The sequence below is a fragment of the Podarcis tiliguerta genome, assembly GCF_965153285.1.
Source record: "Podarcis tiliguerta genome assembly, chromosome: 6".
NCBI lineage: Eukaryota > Metazoa > Chordata > Lepidosauria > Squamata > Lacertidae > Podarcis > Podarcis tiliguerta.
This window is the reverse complement of record NC_139539.1, coordinates 72,393,948-72,412,917: the sequence shown is the minus strand read 5'-3', so window position 1 is coordinate 72,412,917 and position 18,970 is coordinate 72,393,948. Positions and strand designations below refer to the sequence as shown.

General features: G+C 43.1%; 1 protein-coding gene and 2 long non-coding RNA genes across 7 annotated transcripts in view; 1 reads left to right on the top strand and 2 right to left on the bottom strand.

Annotated features, from left to right (window-relative positions):
- DPYD (dihydropyrimidine dehydrogenase) overlaps nt 1-18,970 on the bottom strand; it is a 498,994-nt gene that overhangs the window by 474,033 nt on the left and 5,991 nt on the right. For 2 of the 5 annotated variants that reach the window (XM_083444835.1, XM_083444837.1), the window contains exon 1: nt 12,133-12,251. The exons of the other annotated variants lie outside the window; for them this stretch is intronic. In XM_083444835.1, coding sequence (XP_083300961.1) covers nt 12,133-12,195 — 63 coding nt within the window. In that variant the 5' untranslated portion in view covers nt 12,196-12,251. Of the gene's footprint in view, nt 1-12,132; nt 12,252-18,970 lie in introns of those variants that run through there. 5 annotated transcript variants of the gene reach the window in all.
- On the bottom strand, nt 2,233-9,991 carry LOC310679633. The gene is made up of 4 exons (XR_014512424.1): nt 9,294-9,991; nt 7,237-7,389; nt 3,176-3,297; nt 2,233-2,863 (listed from the first exon to the last, which is right to left on the bottom strand). It is a non-coding gene; the product is annotated as an uncharacterized lncRNA (long non-coding RNA).
- Nucleotides 2,780-15,938, top strand: LOC310679648. The gene is made up of 2 exons (XR_014512439.1): nt 2,780-2,878; nt 15,651-15,938. It is a non-coding gene; the product is annotated as an uncharacterized lncRNA (long non-coding RNA).

Below are 18,970 nucleotides of genomic sequence, written 5' to 3'. Positions count from 1 at the left end.
TCTTCCCCTTTATGTATCCTCACCCCTTGGATCTCATTAAAGCTTGTTAAACTTCCTTTATTTTAACCGGCTTCTCTGTACTTAAGCTCATTCTCCCCAGAAGCAGGGTAGCTGGCATGCCAAAGCCAGTAGGTGAGAGGCAGACACCTCTGTCAGATAACAGGTAAAGGTGCAACAGGATGGTGGTAGCAGCAGGGCTCTTCAGGGCAGTGCTTCTAAGAGGGAGGATTCTAAGAGCTGGCCTATGCAGTGGAGAGTGCCACTAACACACACAGCTTGAAAAGGGGAGCAGACAAATTAATGTAGCATCCATCTCTTATTGACTACCAGTCATGACGGCTATAAGGAATCTAGATTTTCAGAGACAATAATAACAGCAGCAACAATTCAATTTATAGGTCATTTGACAGTCTCCAAACAACTTGCAAAATAAAAAAAACAACAACCATGGCATGAAATCAGGAAAAAGTATGATGCATTACAATAAAAGCAATGCATTAACCTACAAACCAAACCAAACAAAATGGCAGCAAAAAACATGCCACCAGAAGGCAGCAAAATTATCCTAAACCATCAAATGCCTTGGGGAAGAGGCATGCTTTTACTTGGGGTTGAAAGGATGTTAATGATGGTGCCAGGTGGACCTCAAAGGAAGGATCATTCCACAACTGAAAAGACCCTCTCTCTTGTTGCAACCCCCTGAAACTTCTCAGAGCAGAAACCCAGGGAAAGGCCCCAAATGAAGACAGAAGGGTTGAGATAGGCACTCCAAAATATATCGGGGACCTGAATTTAATAGGTCACAAACAAAACTTTGAATTCAAGTTGGAAAACCAGTTGCCAGGGAGTTGCTCCTGCCAACCCTAGCAGTTCGAAATCACGTCAAAGTGCAAGTAGATAAATAGGTCCTGCTCTGGGGGGAAGGTAAATGACATTTCCGTGTGCTGCTCTGGTTTGCCAGAAGTGGCTTAGTCATGCTGGCCACATGACCCAGAAGCTGTACGCCAGCTCCCTTGGCCAATAAAGCGAGATGAGTGCCGCAACCCCAGAGTCGGTCACAACTGGACCTAATGGTCAGGGGTCCCTTTACACCTTTACCTTTATGCTAATACCATGTGCCACAAAAAATGTTGTTATTATTTCTGAAGGCATCCCTATTCAGAGAAGTTATTTACGGTTAATGTTGTGTCCTTAATATTTTGTTGGAAGCTGCCAAGAGTGGCTGGGGCAACCCAGCCAGATGGGCAACATATAAATAATAAAATTGTTGTTGTTGTCATTTAAATTTGTATATAGCCCTTCATCTGAATATCACTGGGAAGTTCACAACATGAAAATACAAAAGGAAAAGACAAACTACATCATAAAACAGGAACAAAACAAAACAATGATCCCACTCCCTTAAACACAATGAAAAGGCCATAGAACATCAGCCAAAGGCCTGGTTACAGAGAAACGTTTTCACTTGGGGCCTAAAGATGTGCAATGAAGGTGTCAAGTGAGCCATTCTGGGAAGAGCATTCCACCAATGGAGAGCCACTGCAGAAAAGGCCCGTTTTCATGCTGCCATTCTCTGGACCTCTCATGGAGCCAAAGATCTCACCTATAAAGTTATCTGCCCATTGTATCTCTCTGCCGGAGTTAACAATGCTGGGCTTGCCTTCTAATCAAGTGGCATGTCCAGATCAGGGATTCATGAAGACATAAAGAGGCAAATGAGTCTCAGGACAGAAAAGTAATCCTTTTCAGGCTGGAACATAGAACGTGCCTCCAATTTTAAATTCAGTAACACTGATACAGAAGTACAGTCGTACCTTGGATCTCAAACACCTTGGTTCCTGAACAAATAGGCTCCCAAACGATTGAAACCTGGAAGTGAGTATTCTTGTTTTCAAACAATTTTTGCAAGCTAAACGTCTGGCACGGCTTCCGCGGCTTCCGATTGGCTGCAGGACACTCCTGCAGCCAATCAGAAGCTGCACCTTAGTTTTCTAACAGTTCCGGGACTCGAAGAGACTCTCAAAATGCATTCTGTTCAAGAACCAAGGTACTACTGTATATATATTTGGGGACACCAGGCATGTGGAGTAGAACTGTTGTGGACAGTGGGGGTGACTAAAACAAAGCAAACTCCTGTTAGACTGGGAATATCCCCTCACTCATCCAGTTTAGGATATTCCACCAATCTTTGACAGAGTTTCTTTTATTTCAGCAAAGTAAGCGGCTCACGTCTATGTCAAGAATAGCTTTAATAATAAAGAAAACGGTAACACAATAACATGCTACTGAGAGAAACAGAAACAACCTCATGAGGCAAGAACGACAGTTGGCCTCTCTAACAGAACTTAATTGAACACGCGAAGGGAGGGGCTGATTCCGGAGCACAACACAAAAGCCCCACCCACCAGATGCCAGACACACTACTAATCCAATTAATCCCCAGTGTTTTTCTTACAAGAACAGACATTGCTGCTTCCCTTAGTGCTTATATAAATCCCACAACCATTTTAATAAGTGAAGTAAGAAAGGGAAACGAAACACACAAATATGCCTACTCAGAGATATTTGTTAGCGATTACATTATAAGAATACTGAACAAATCACAACAGAGAAAACTGCTGAGGAGGAAAGGAAAATAAAAATGGTCCCGATCAATGGGACAAAAGCAGAAGCTGCATCCAATTTATTTTTTTATTTTTTTATTATTTTTTACTTTCAGTTGATCTTCGTTTTCTTCTCTTTCCAGGTCCATAAGACGGCAATCTTTAAATTCTTTGGCGTCAAGTTGTATGACAGCTCAGAACACATTCTGCTCAAAATGTCATAAGCACCATAGATCAGCGATGAAGCATAGAGCCTGCCTCTGGGGAACAAAAAGGTAATTCCCTTGTTTTTCCAATATTCAGCAATTACAGGCTATAAACCTTATGAATACAAATGAGGGCTGACTGTGTGCATGAGAGAGAGAGAAAAATTAGCTACATGATGGTGGGGTTTGCATAACAGTTTTATTAGCATAAATTGAGGGCTATTGGATTATAAATAGGACGTCTTAAACAAATGCATTAAAAAAAAAACTTTCATACAAGATCCTGCAGGGGGAAATGAACACTTTTTTGAAATGTATTTAAATGTTCATTTATTCATTTAAATTGACATTTCTGAAGCAGCTAACCTTTCTAAAGCAGGGCTGTCAATGCAGCCAGAATGCCTTACATCGTACATCTTCCATCAGGTAGCAGCATCCTGACCTAAGACGGATAGCATCATCAACATTTGGGTGGTTGTTAAAGTTTTCTTAAGAGGTGAAAAATGTAGGGGGAAAGCAAGAAGAGGAAAACAAACAGAACGTCAAATACATAGATTAAACAAATGAAACGTGAGTTCCATGTTGCAGGATGGGGCATAAATGTAGAATGGGGGAATCTGTCAATTTCAGTTTCTATTAAATTTCTGTATCATGTGTGTGTGTGTGTGTGTGTGTGTATCTGGAGCATTGTGCACTAAAACGCTGGTGGATTTTTGTGACGCTTTATAAATCCATCAGTATGTCATTTTCACACACACCAATTTACATATATTCCCATATATCCAGTTTGTTCTTGTTGTTGTTGGGGCATTGGAACACAAAATTCAGAGAGTGAATTTCAAAGCACAACTGGGTTTTTGGTTTGCGCACTGTTTCAGAAAGCATGAGTTAAGTGGGTACATAATAAAATGCAAACCAGACAAAATTTGACCCCCTCCCTTTTTCTCTGGTCTGAAGAAGGTGAAGATATAACACCGTTAGCTTTCACTGCCATTCTAAAAACCACAGCAGCTCCACTAAAATTAGCACCACTACTATAGTAAGCAATTGTGATAAGAGATGGAACAGACATAAAATTTACACCACTTATACATCAGTGTTCTCCAACTGTGAGACAAGTCTTCAAAATGAGGTATGGGCAATTACTAGGGAGAGCATGGAGTTTCTCCATAGCTCCTCTGAGCCCAATTATTGCAAACTGACCAGAAGCAACCCTTATTCTATGTTCTCCTCGCCACTTTGAAACCTAGAACTTCAACCAAAGATGGCAGTCTCACCTATCTCCTTCAGGTGAGCAATGACATCATAGTGCTATATTTGAGCAAACCCAAAATGATAGGGTTACTAAACTGCATTCTGGATTATTTTGCCCTTCCATTGTTTCCTTTTGAATGGTCACTTGCTTTTTCCTGCTGCTGTTCAGGCTTACCTCTTATTCTCCCTGCAAACCTATCCAACGGACTGAGAATACACCAGAAACTGAAAGCTGAAAATTAATATAGCTAACCATTGCCTCGCGTTAAGAACTGGTTAAAATCAAGTGTTTGACCACATCTCCTGCCCAGAAAGAAATAGCTTATGGACCTTTTCCCAAACAAAATCACAGGATTTCGCTCCAAGGCAGCATTCCATGAACATTGTAAACACCATTCCACATTTTAAATAGACACTGGAATGCCATACTTTACACACTTACACACACGTATAATTCAAAAGTCCTTATTAAAGAAAAATAGACCGAAAACAGAATTTCCAAAAATAATTCAGAGTTACATGGTAGAAAGTAATAATTTCACTAATTAGCATCAATTCAGCACTCACCCATCTCTTGGCCTATTCCTTTTGCATTAAAAACCAGCCAAGCCTATTTACAAATATGATATAGAAAACTCACTAGTTTTTCCTTTCAAGAATTGGGGGGAGGGAGGGGTGGTGGTTTACATTTGAAAGAGCTTGATTCCCCTCCTCGCTTATTTTACAGGTGGATAATCCACTAATCTAGTCAAAGGTTTCTATTTATTACATTACTTATGGTAATACTTAGAATCAAAATAATGTTCTTTCTTAAGTATTCCCAGCATATGATATCCATTATCTGTAGATGAAGTCTAATTGTGGGTAGTAATCCTATGAGTTTGATTGGCGTTATTTACAGATTAGTGGCTGCATAAGGAGGACACTGGGACGCGGGTGCCGCTGTGGGTAAAAGCCTCAGTGCCTAGGGCTTGCCAATCGAAAGGTCGGCGGTTCGAATCCCCGCGACGGGGTGCGCTCCTGTTGTTCGGTCCCAGCACCTGCCAACCTAGCAGTTCGAAAGCACTCTCGGGTGCAAGTAGATAAATAGGGACCGCTTACTAGCGGGAAGGTAAACAGCGTTTCCGTGTGCGGCTCTGGTTCGCCAGAGCAGCGATGTCACGCTGGCCACGTGACCCGGAAGTGTCTCCGGACAGTGCTGGCCCCCGGCCTCTTGAGTGAGATGGGCGCACAACCCTAGAGTCTGTCAAGACTGGCCCGTAAGGGCAGGGGTACCTTTACCTTTAAGGAGGACACTGACGAGAGAAGCATGTCTAATGACACTCACCCAATGAGCTTATGGCTGGGTTGTCCTTTGAACCACAGACATCCCTTTTCTCTGTTGATTATCTTCACCACTGCCTTCTCTGCATTAACATCTATGAGCAGCACTTTCTGTCGATCACAGCATTTGACCACTCATGGCCATGTGGTACGTGGGATTTAAGACAATTTAAAAGCATGCATGGTGCTGGAGGAGACTCTGGAGAGCCCCATGGACTTCAAGAAGATCAAACCTATCCATTCTTAAGGATATCAGCCCTGAGTGCTCAGATCCTGAAGCTGAGGCTCCAATACTTTGGCCACCTCATGAGAAGAGAAGACTCCTTGGAAAAGACCCTGATGTTGGGAAAGATGGAGGGCACAAAGAGAAGTGGACAACAGAGGACGAGATGGCTGGACAGTGTTCTCGAAGCTACCAGCATGAGTTTGACCAAACTGTGGGAGGCAGTGGAAGACAGGAGTGCCTGGTGTGCTCTGGTCCATGGGGTCATGAAGAGTCGGACACGACTAAATGACTAAACAACAAAAAAGCATGCATGAGGGTGGGGTTGATGTCTCACATGACCTAGCCGAGCTTAGGCACCCCTACTCTCCAGGGACCAACAAGGAAAAGGTCTCTATGGGACTTCCAAAATTTATGCAGGGCTAGCTCACATGACCTCACAGCCACCCCAACATGCTTTTAATTCTTGAGGGGATCACCTGACCCCCCTAGTGGAACATTATATCAATGCACAGAATTACCCATTCAGAAGAGCTGCTTACCTCATCCCTTTGGTTGCCTGTTTACACTTAACTTATCAAAGCTGAAGTGTGGCATCTTGCTACAAAATCACTTCCAGCCCTAGTCTGAGCAGCTGGAATGGGTTGCAACCAGGCACAGAAGGGCAGAAAGTTGACAGCAACGGGTACCGGAGAAAACGCACAGCTTCTCACAGCCAGCACAATCATCTACTCCTTTCCTCTTATTAATCAGACAGTACTATTGATTTTGTAGAGGGTGGAGCTGTGGGTAAAACCTCAGTGCCTAGGACTTGCCGATCATATGGTCGGCGGTTCAAATCCCCGCGGCGGGGTGAGCTCCCGTCTTTCGGTCCCAGCTCCTGCCCACCTAGCAGTTCGAAAGCACCCTTAAGTGCAAGTAGATAAATAGGTACCGCTTTATAGCGGGAACGTAAACGGTGTTTCAGTGTGCTGCGCTGGTGCTAGCTCACCAGAGAGCTTCGTCATGCTGGCCATGTGACCCGGAAGTGTCTCTGGACAGCGCTGGCCCCCGGCCTCTTAAGTGAGATGGGTGCACAACCCTAGAGTCGGACACGACTGGCCCATACGGGCAGGGGTACCTTTACTTTATTGATTTTGTAACAGGTAGCCACACTGCAGCTGCAGAAGAACAGCACAATATATTCAGCAGTCTTGCAGGCTTTTAAATATTTCCTGCCCCCCTCAGGAGCGTGGCATAATTTATTTTAAACATATATATCACTGTTCTTCTCAAAAATAATAGAGCAATATCAATAATAAAGCAGCCTGCCTTTCCAAGATCTCTGAAGCTGTGTCAAGCAAAACAGGATTTGTTCACAGCAAATTACGCACCACTTTTTTGCCAACATAAAACTGGCATCCAGAGCCATGCTCAAGAGCTACTGCTCAAAAAGGAAAAAAACCACTTTGTCCTAGCAACCAATGCAAAACTTGAAGAAACCTGCTCCTCAATTAACCGCACAGCAACCATGCACCCACAACCACACTTTGCAATACAAAGATCCAATAGTTACTTGTTCCAAGTCTTTGCTAGCCAAAAATGAGTGGACCTCATCAGTTCTAACGCAATAAATGGTCACACTTACTTTTTCCAGGCAGTCACTGGCCATGTAGTTTGCTATTTCTGACAGCAGCAGCAGTAGTTGCCAACAGCAAGGAGTGCTCTAGAGCCTTGGGACACTCTGATTTCATAGTTGTATGACATCATGGGTGCCTGTTAACATCCCATAAGCACCCATCTAATAGGGGCAACAAATATATGACAATTATGACAATGCTTCCAATCAGGGTGGATAAAAATCAATGATTAAAAAATGATAATTAAAAAATTGTTTTGTTTATTTTAATCAGATTTTTAAAATAAAATGCTTTTGGAGGAAAAATATTTCCAAAGATAGTTTTCTATTTAAGTTACATTATAGTCCAAAGGCTATTCATCAGGAAGTAAGGATTTGTCTTAAGTTTTTCATGTGTGCTAAAACTCAGTTTTCTTTTTTAAAAAAAATTCACCACATCAGTTAACAAACATGCTATAATGTTATTGTTTCAGTTAAATAAATTGTTTAATTGTATTAAGGAAAAGATTATTTTTCTCCTTTCAATAAAGTACAGCAGAAAAGTTGTCCAAATATAAATGGTTAATTTATTAAACCTCACAATAATTTCCTAATTATCTGTTCATGTATTTCTAATAGTATATCCAAATCAGTAATTTTTGATATAACTATAAAAACTACTCTGAAAATTTATTATTCCAAAAATGAAACCTTCATCTGGTTGTAAATATTAAGATTGTAACAGCAAGAATGAGTCTTTTTGTAAAAAAATAAATAAATAAATAAATCAAGTCTTACTGACTAGTGATTTAAATCAATTTGATTTAAATCAAATCCACCCTGCTTCCAATTTTAAAATTTGGAATAAACACAAGGAGAAGAAATAGACAAGCTTTGGCAACTGTTGTTTTTTCAAGACCTTAAGAAAAAAAAATCACAAGGTAGCATTTGCACTAGTTCAATGTAAGCATGTCTTTGCAACTGGGTGGCTTTGGCTGTTACACTTCAGCATCCATGAGAAGGCAATGCATCTCTGGGTGTTAGACAAGAAGATGCAGAAGAGGTCCTGCCTCTGTATTGCTTCCATGGCCAGCCGAAAATAATTCACTCACTCACATTGTCAAACTATTCTTGTGAGTTTTGAAAAGGCAGTACTGGAAAGGCTTAAAAACAGTGAGGAGAAGCTACAGAATTGTGATGGTGCGTCAGGGTATATACTGAGCATATATCATTATTCACATTGCCTAGCACAGACTGGGAAGGAGCCTGAACGTTTTTCTGGACTCCAGCAGGCATGCCTGCAGTTACAGGAAAAAGATAATTATCCTGGACCTGCATAATCCAGACTAGGATCCATTTATCCCTGCTCCCAATGTAGCGAGTCCCCCCATGAAGCCTTGGCAGCCCTCAGCTCATTGAAACAGCCTTCAACGTATCTCCGACCAACTGGCCAGTACAGTCAAGGCCTGAGGCAGCTCCATGTGATTTTTGCTTTCCTCTGCCTACTTTCTCTTACTAACTGATAGATGCAGTGCCTGAGGCAGCTTCAGTTCTTCTTCTGAAGTCTACCTCCTCCTTGCATCAGAGCCGCAGGTCCTAAGCCTGCCTCCAACAGCCCTTTCCCTTTAATGTTGAGATCCATGATAAGCCAGAGTTAAAATAAAATTCTAGGCAATCCTATTATAGTTGCAAGTATCTCGAGGGGGGGAGGGACAAGTGCAAATTACAGGTCTCCTGAACAGCAAGAAAGCCTTTCTTAACCTTTCTATGAAGAGATGCTCATTGTGCTTTAATTGTTGCAACCCGTTCTCGGACCTCAGGGTGGAAAAATTACAGTGGTACCTCAGGTTACAGACACTTCAGGTTAACCCAGAAATAGTACCTCGGGTTAAGAACTTTACCTCAGGATGAGAACAGAAATCACACGGTGGTGATTAGCTAAAGTGGTACCTCAGGTTAAGAACAGTTTCAGGTTAAGAACGGACCTCCAGAACGAATTAAGTTCTTAACCTGAGGTACCACTGTATTATTATTAACGCTTTTAACCATGGTGGATGGAAAAAGGTCCCCGTTCTGTGTGGAATTACCTCAGCTGACACACAGACATAGAAGAGTTCGCTCACTGGTTTCAACCCAAAACAGCAAAAAATGAAAGCTGGGCGATGGGCAATTTTATTTGCTCAGCATGTGAGGATGCCTTTTAAAGCCAAACAATTTCTCTCCTTTTTTTATTTCTCTCCCCCCAGCCCGCTTCAGTCACATATTTTCTCCTCTCTCTCTGATTTTTTGCCAAGTCAAATGCTTGCCAAAACCTGCACTGGGTTGAACAAGAATGCTTAACGTGGCTTAGTCCTGTAATAAAAAGGAATTAAACTGTATGCTAATAAAGGGGAGGGAGGTTGCTAGGCAACTGCGAACGGGGAGGGGGGGTAGAGAAAGCTGCTTTTGTTTTGAACTCTGCCACTGCTGAAGGGTTAAACAAACAAAAACCTGCTCATTTTCTCCCTGATGCTTTAAGTAAAGATGCGGAAATGTTCTACGGTGAAACGCAGGATGGCTAGGCCCCAAGAACAAGGTCCTATTTACATAAAATACCATCCCCAAGGGCAATCAACAAACATGGAGGCTATTTGAATGTCACGGTGGTGGTAAAACACGTTTGACTCTCAGCCTATTCAGACGCCACGGCCTCCACAGGGAGGCTGCCAGAAGTGACATGGAAAAAGCGTAACACCTGAAAACTGCATGCCGCATGGACACCCCATGGCCTCAGGGGGTCCCATGTCTACAGGAGTCACCATCAGCCATACAGGGTCCTGCTCCCCACACGATAAGCCAGTTTCAATCCTGGACCACATCTGTCTGCACTATACATTTAAAGCACTCTAATGCTACTTACAGTGGTACCTCTGGTTACATACTTAATTCGTTCTGGAGGTCCGTTCGTAACCTGAAACTGTTCTTAACCTGAAGCACCACTTTAGCTAACGGGGCCTTCTGCTGCTGCTGCACTGCCGCCCTGTGATTTCTGTTCTCATCCTGAAGCAAAGTTCTTAACCCGAGGTACTATTTCTGGGTTAGCGGAGTCTGTAACCTGAAGCGTATGTAACCTGAAGCGTATGTAACCCGAGGTACCACTGTACTTATGTGGGTGGCGCTGTGGTCTAAACCACTGAGTCTCTTGGGCTTGCCAATCAGAAGTTTGGCGGTTCAAATCCCTGCGATGGGGTGAGCTCCCGTTGCTCAGTCCCAGCTCCTGCCAACCTAGCAGTTTGAAAGCACGACCCCCAAAAAGTTCAAGCAGATAAATAGGTACTGCTCTGGTGGGAGGGTAAACAGCGTTTCCATGTGCTGCTCTGGTTTCTGTGTTCTGTTGCGCCAGAAGCGGCTTAGTCATGCTGGCCACATGACCTGGAAAAACTGTCTGCGGACAAACGCCGGCTCCCTCGGCCTGTAAAGCGAGATGAGCACAACCCCAGAGTAAATCTGTGACTGGACTTGTCAGGGGTCCTTTACCTTTTTTTTAAATGCTACTTTAAACTTCATGGCTTGCCGCCTGGGAACTGTAATTTGTTAAGGGCGATGAGAGTTGTTAGGAGACCCCTCAACAGAGCTACAGTTCCCAAGGAAGGAGGACTGGCTGTTAAAACCACTCAAGGCACCATAGCTCTGTGAGGGGAATGGGGTCTCTGAACAACTCCCAGCACCCTTTGGGGGAAGCCATGTCTGATAAAGCAGTAAGATAAGGCAGCTCCCGCCCAGAGGCTTACATCTAGAAGACATGGCACAAGTGGAAGAAAAAAGAAATCTTGGACACTATTTCTTGGTTTGAAAATCTTGCAGTGACCAGATTTCAAATTGCTAGTCTTTCAGAAGCCCTGTTCACATGGGCGTAAATTAATGCATGGTAAAATTTGCCTTAGAATACAGGGAAATTTTATATTGTATTCAGGCCACCTCTTATTACATGGTCAGTTCTTTGAAGATAACAGTCGTGGGGTGGGGAGAAGAGAGAAGAATGTCTTAAGTCAGAAACAAGAGCTGCAGAGGAAAATGTGATATGCCATGTGGCTTTCTAATCAAGTAACACTTTAATTTTGTCTCCACCCACTAAGTGTTTCTATGGCAGGCAATTCTTAAGGATGAAACACCGTACTCAGAAAAACAAACATAAAACAGGAAATTTGACTTCCTTGGTGATCATTCATATGACCCTTATGATGCATGACTAATTCATACATACGAAGAAATCCACATCTCTTCATTATAGTACAAACTAAAGTCTCCTTTCGGCTTCAAAACAGCATCACAAGCTACAGCTGCAAAAATGTAAATTTAAGGGTATAAGAGGTCAGATTTTTGTTGCTTGTTTAAATTAAAATCAAAGTTTCCTTATATTAATTGTTATTGTGTAGTCATAGTCCTGGTCATTTGATTTCTCACATACTGCATTTTCCACAAATACAGTGGTTGCAATCCTATACCCACTTACCAGGGAGTAGGTCCAATTGAAAACAATGGAACTTAATTATGAGTAGACACTGATTGTCCTGAAAGCAATTCACATAAAATCAAGTGACAACAATCTAAATACAATAGCAGCACAAATTATTTAGCTATTAAAAAAATGCATTACACCACTGACAAGCCAAGTGTTTATGAAAGTTTAAGCGTAAAACATACCTATATAGCCTATTGAATAGGTCAATTAACAGTATCTAATTTCAATAACATCATTAAGCAATCCACTCAGCAATTAACAACAACAGCTAACTCAAAATCGGGGGGGGGGATGTACAACTAAGAAAATTTAACTATTTTTAGCATCATACTTTAGCCAACCCACAAGCACAGCAGAGATAAAAGGCAACCAGAAACCACACTTTTAGTCTGCACACACACAAACAAAATCAATCATGATCTCACCTCTTGCCCCCAAAGAAAAAGGCATTTACAGGATTGTAGAGTTGGAAGGCACCTAAGGATCATCTTGTACAACCCTCTGTAATGCAAGAATCAAAATCCTGATCTTCCAGGTGCCACCCCTAGACAAGAGCTCCAGAAGGGCCTTCTACATTGCCCCCCTGGCTCAGCCCCTTCAGTACCCACTTGGTGGGGTAGCAGCAGAACCTCTTTGCACCCTCCCACCATTTGGTGGAACTTTGCCCAATTTGGCATCACGGGTCAAAACCGCACTGATCTGGGTGGTTCTGAAGGGATTGTTGCCCAATATGGCATGGCAAGTCACAACTGCGCCAATGTGTATGCCTCTCAAGATGTCATTGCCTAACTTGGCACAAGAGTTCCTGACGTAGGATGAAGCAGTCTCCTTCTGTACTCTATTTTGAATCAAGATGGCAGACCAAGATGGCATGGCAGTTAAAAATAAGGTTTTGCAAGCTGAAGAGGCAGTTTTCACTTATAATCAGATGCCATTGGATGCAATGAGCCAGGCAACAGTGTGTGTGTGTGTGTGTGTGTGTGCGCACGCGCAAACTCACAAATTACACTAGCCATTAAAAAAAACAACCCAGAATATTATTTTAGTTTTTTCAAGTTCCTAAGCAGTGCCAGGCACTCTCTGCTAATCTGAACAGGAATTAGCCAAAAGAATGTCATTTGTTTCCGCGTACCAGATGCTCAATTCTTGCTATGGCTGCTGTCCATTGTGCTGTAAATCCATCCCTAAACTATTCTCTCAACTTTCAGGATGCTACGTGCAACCTTACATGTGAATAATCTTAACTGCAAGGTAACTTCATTTCCCCTCAAACTGCTTTTATGGCCCACTTTATTTTCTTACCTTATTCATCCATAACAATCCTACGAAAGACAGCCTCTGATATTCACATTTTGCAGGTTAGGAAACAAAACATGAGAAGAGGCTAAGAGTCTTCCAGCAAGCAAACCTATGGAAGCTTAGCTCTGGATCCTGTTTTATTGCACTTCCCTTCCAATTCACAGAGAAAAATATGAGTTAACAGTTTTATGACAGCTCTATGCATATGCCATACAGATATTCTTTTAATTTTCATTCATCGCATTTGCATTCTGCCCTTCTTTCAAGGTAGCAGACAAAAGAGATATTCCAAGTGCCACGAAATAAAGGCAGAAACAGATTTGTTTTGTTCTTGGGAGCCCTTCCACTGCAAAGGGAACATCTGGAGTTGGCAACCAAGCCGAGGTCTCTGAGTGGAGGAACAATAGGCTTCATCAGGAACCTAGTGCTTATCAAAGTGCTCTTTAAAATAGTAATAAAAAAAAAGCTTGCTACAAACAGACCCTATGTTGTTAGCCAGGAAAGATTGCCTTACAATGAAGGAGAAGGCTCCCACAGGGTCATCCTGGATCAAGGACTTAATGAAAATGTGTCACTGTGGAGGACAGGAGAAAAATTGCCAAAAAGTTGAAGCAATCTGGAGGATCTTTTCCAAACTACCTTGGGAATGACACATAATCCATATATCTGGCCAAACCAGAGTCAGACACATAAATTTAATATAAAAAAGGCAAGGAGCAGCAACAGATAAAAGCTGGCAATGTAACAAACTCACCCATCATATTTTAACATCAAACAAATGAAGTCATAGACAAAAGGATGTGCATACTAAATATAACAAGGAAGAAGAAAAGCCATGCAAGCTGAAATTTGCTGTTTCTAAAAACTTGATAATAGATCTTTGTGAGCTTAAAAAAACAGCAACCACAAACATATTAAAGACATCTACCCAACAGAGCTATTTTCTGCAGTTACCATGTCAAAGCACAATGAAAGGTTGTTTGGTTTTAACCATTTAAAGTTTTCAATTCATTTCTAAAGGTTGATGCCCGCTGCATTTGTTCAGCAGTTCAGGAAAGACTAGAACACCCAAACCGAGATGAACAGAAATGTGGGGATAGGAGTAACCTATATGAAAAATGGTTGTCAATGAAACATTTCAAATAGAAATTCTAGGTTTCTTATTGTTTTTCGCACATTTTTTTAAGAAAGAGGAAATACTAAAACTATCTATCTATGATAGCTCTTTCAAGAAGCTGTGACAACTTTAAAAATAATCAACAAATTAATTCTGTTTGGGGTTCCATTTCTTGTTTTTGTTTTTTTAAAAAAAGAAAAGCTGTCAAGGCAGACAATTTTATTAATGGACTTTTAATATGTTCCTTTTCTTCCATGGGAAACTTAAGAATCTGGTCAAAATGTTATTTTAAAGAGTCATACTCCATAAATTATGAAATGAGCCTTATTAAATAAACCAGGGCAGAGGTAAACAACTAGTAGCACAGAACTAAGGCTGCAATCTTGGAACTGGCCTAAAAGCAAGTCCTATTGAGCTCAGTGGGGCTTACTTCTGAGAGACGCGGGTGGCTCTGTGGTCTAAACCACTGAGCCTCTTGGGCTTGCCAATCGGAAGGTCAGCGGTTCAAATCCCCGCAACGGAGTGAGCTCCCGTTGCTCTGTCCCAGCATCTGCCAACCTAGCAGTTCGAAAGCACGCCAGTGCAAGTAGATAAATAGGTACCACTGCAGTGGGAAGGTAAATGGCATTTCCGTGCACTCTGGTTTCCATCACAGTGTTTTGTTGTGCCAGAAGCGGTTTAGTCATGCTGGCCACATGACCTGGAAAGCTGTCTGCGGACAAACGCCGGCTCCCTCGGCCTGAAAGCGAGAAAAGCGCCGCAACTCCATACTGTAGTTGCCTTTGACTGGACTCAACCATCGAGGGGTCCTTTACCTTTTACCTTACTTCTGAGTAAATGTGTGTAGGATAGCATGGTTAAATGTGTAATGCATGGGTCACTGACCTAGGCAAGACACACGTTAGTGGCTTAAAATGCAGCAAGGTCATTTTCCCCTGCTGCATTTCAAATCATATTTGCACCTTGCTATACACACCATCCCCCATGCGGGTGGCACTGTGGGGGACACAGGTGGTGCTGTGGGTTAAACCACAGAGTCTAGGACTTGTTGATCGGAAGGTCAGCGGTTCGAATCCCCATGACGGGGTGAGCTCCTGTTGCTCGGTCCCTGCTCCTGCCAACCTAGCAGTTTGAAAGCACGTCAAAGTGCAAGTAGATAAATAGGTACCGCTCCGACAGGAAGGTAAATGGCATTTCCGTGCACTACTCTGGTTCGCCAAAAGCAGCTTAGTCATGCTAGCCACATGACCCGGAAGCTGTACGCAGGCTCCCTCGGCCAATAAAGTGAGATGGGCACCGCAACACCAGAGTCGGTCACGACTGGACCTAATGGTCAGGGGTCCCTTTACCTTACCTTTATACACACCAGTGATGGGGTGGGAATGCCTTTACCTGATCTGTGTCACTGTTCGGTTTCCCTCACCCCTACACCCCCCCCTGAACTCAGTGAAACTTATCTGCACATGCACCACGTCTGTCTTAAACGTACACACTTCACCTTAACTGTAGTTTATGTTTTCAAATCAGATTGAAGCTGGTTTGAGGGAAAACACATCGAATCAGCAGGACTTCTCAAGAAGCTATGGGACAGATCTGGCTAACCTCATGTGGACACAGCTTCAGGGGCCGGTGGTGGATTCACACCGGAGCCAGAGCAAACGGTGATGTGTACACAGCCACAAGAGGATTTGCCGTTTAAGTCACTACTTTGAGAGCCTTAATTGTCTGTTCTAACACAGAGATCCTTCAACCAAATAGTCACAGGTCAAAGAACATGAGCTTTGCAAAGCACTCATTAAACAAATGTGTACCATGTGGCTCCAGCTCTTGTTGTATTACGCCCAAGTTCCAGAACATGTTTGAAAAGACTCAGTTATGGATAGGGGTGGGGGATATCTGGTTTTCAACACTGTGATAGATCACCAGCTAAACATCATGATAAACCAACACATATCACAAAGACTGAAATAAGGACGGAGCTATGTAGAGGCACTGGCTCACATTGGCTCACAAAATCACATTGTGATTTTTGCATAGCACACACATAGACATCATGATTTGCAATATATTGCTAGGTCAAAATTTATGAAACCAATATCATGATATGGACTTCAAACTGATTTTGGATGATATATCAGTATACCACCCAGCCCTAATTATGGGTGGATCCTAGAAAGAGAAAGAGAAAAATGCAGGGGACAAAGGAAAGATGAAACTGTCCCACCAATTCACAAAGTCACTGGTCAGTACTAGCTGGCCAACTGAATTAAGCTGATTACATCAGGGTGGGCACCCCTTTTCTCTGTCTCCCAAAGGCCATATTCCCTCAGGAATATGTGCAGGTCTGCTCAGAAATCAGCACCACTAGATTAAATGGGGTTACTCTCAAATAAATACACAGAAAGATTTTGTGTTTTTTTTAAAGAACAGACCAATATGGCTACTGTCCTAAGCAGCAAAAGAAAATAATTACTTTAGTGTGCTACACACCAGTGGCATAGCGTGGGTTGTCAGCACCCGGGGCAAGGCAAGTACTTTGCGCCCCCCCCCGCTGCACTGTCCCTCCCCCAGATAGTCCCTCGCTCTTTCTCCGCACCGCACCGCACGCCTGGCACCCTCCCCTCCACAGTGGGCAGCGACCCGGCGGCTCGGATCGGATTCGCACAGCCAGCACTGCAGTGAGAGAGAGTGAGTGAGCCAGGTAGGGGCAGAGAGCTGCGAGTGCGAGCGCGCCCCCCCCCCCAGATGTTGTGCCCGGTGCGGCCGGGCCCCCCTGCACCCCCCATGCTACGCCACTGCTACACACATGGGTTACCAATAAACTGGGATTTTCCAAACTTTTCCCAGGCTCACTTTGTTTAGTAAACAAAACACCTTTGGAATCTGCCAAGCTTACCTGATATTGTATTTGCAGTTGGCACCATTCGTTGTTACTAATGAGGTTATGGAATGGAAAAATTCCATGGAAAAATAAAAGCACTGGAAAATTTGCCACTTTGGGAAACTTGACACCCCCCATCACAGCACATAGCAGAACTGAATGGTTCTAAAGCAGCTGCCTGGGGTGACCCCCCACTTCACTGGAGGTATAAAACAAGGAGGAATGTTTAAGAAAAACCATTTTTCTCAAAAGAAACACCAGCCCTTTCAATTGTTCTGAAACAACACAGGAAGCAGAGAGAGGGAAACACCTTCAAAAGCCAGTAAGAATAAGGAGGAAGCAGTAGGACAACAAGAGCCAGTAAGAATAAGGAGGAAGCAGTAGGACAACAAGAACTCAGTTGGGATAGAAGAATGAAGGCAGCTTCACTAGGCTTTGGGGAAATTAAGTGAAAGTTGAGGGCCACTTGCAGCTCCTGGTTCACATGTTGCCCACTTGGAGATTAGGTACCACCAAAGTTTTGGAACCCTACGCATTTTCATTAGTAAGTAAATCTCACTGAAGAAAATTGGAACTGTGTTGGCATCCCTCTGTCTCAAGAGACAACGGGTGCACCTCCAGGGCTGAAGTCAAACTGCTGTGTTAACCGCACTTAAAGGGACCTCCCTAGATGGTGTGCATGGAGGTACCAGGCTGCCCAGATGACAAGACTCCTCTCTTGGCCTCCCTGATGTGGTCCAAAGGAAAGCAGAGCAATACACTTGGCACCAGCTTGGCTGCAGGAGTCGCTGGAAGGAGTCCTACAAAGGCGCTATCCAACCATCTTAGGGACTCCAGATTTTGGTCAGGTTTACTCCTTAGCTTTTTGTCCTCCCGAAGGTGTTCTGCAAGGCAGCGGACTTGCTTTCAGATAAAATGCTCAAAGCAAAGTGGATGTGACAACATGCAGTACTGAGTCCACAGTCATCTCCCTATAAGGTAGGGGGAAGAAGGCCAATTTAAAGTGCAGAGCACATGGGTTGGGTGGGTGTGATAGAGGAGCGGGGAATCACTGGCACGCTGGCCTGATTTGGCCTACATGGCGACTTTGGCCAGGCTGTGCCCATGCACCCCACACCAGATGCCAGTACAGGTGAGGCTTGGATGAAAGGGGATTAGTAGGTACCACTAATCAGCTATGCCTGCAGAGCCCCTTACACAGTGTGCTTCTTGCTGATTGTCAATGGCTTGTAAATCTGTGCATATGGTGTTTCCCAGCCCCTCTCTCTAGCCCCTAGAACAACACTTCCCAAGCAGCTTTTCAAACATCCTTTGGGGGGAAATGCAGCATTTGTAAAAGCAGCATTTTTTTATTTTATTTTTACTTTACAGAGAAAGCAAGTTTGCATTCAAAACAATTGTGAGATCGTTAACAGTATCTCCAACAGCACCCCCACCACCACCACCACCAAAGGGCAGGACAAAAGCACTTCCTAGCCCAATGGGAATGTAAGGGAGTTACACATTACTATAGTCATAAACCTCAGGGGTGTTAAGGGCACTGAATTATGAACAGATTACCAACTCAAGTAAACACAATCCTGGGTCCCTGAAAAGATTTGTCTCAGAGTAAAAAAATAAAATAAAATTCTGTGTTTTGACTTCACTTAGGTAGTGACCTTAAATACTTCTTTCGAACAGAACTAAACTACCACTACCACAGCATCAGTAGAGTTTGCTCCTACATGTTTAGGATTGCAATCTTTCATGCATGTGCAAAGATCCATTGACACTCCTTGAACAGAAAGCCACACACCCCAAAAAGCCATTAGTGGTTAAATATTAATTCTGGGTATGATCTAAAGGAAGATGTCACCATCTGTTATTGAGTGATAACTTTCAACGAAGGAATTCTTTTTTAAAAAAGTGACTCAAAAGTTAAACTGTCCACTTCGTTTCTGATCTTCTGGCACGCTGACCAGACATC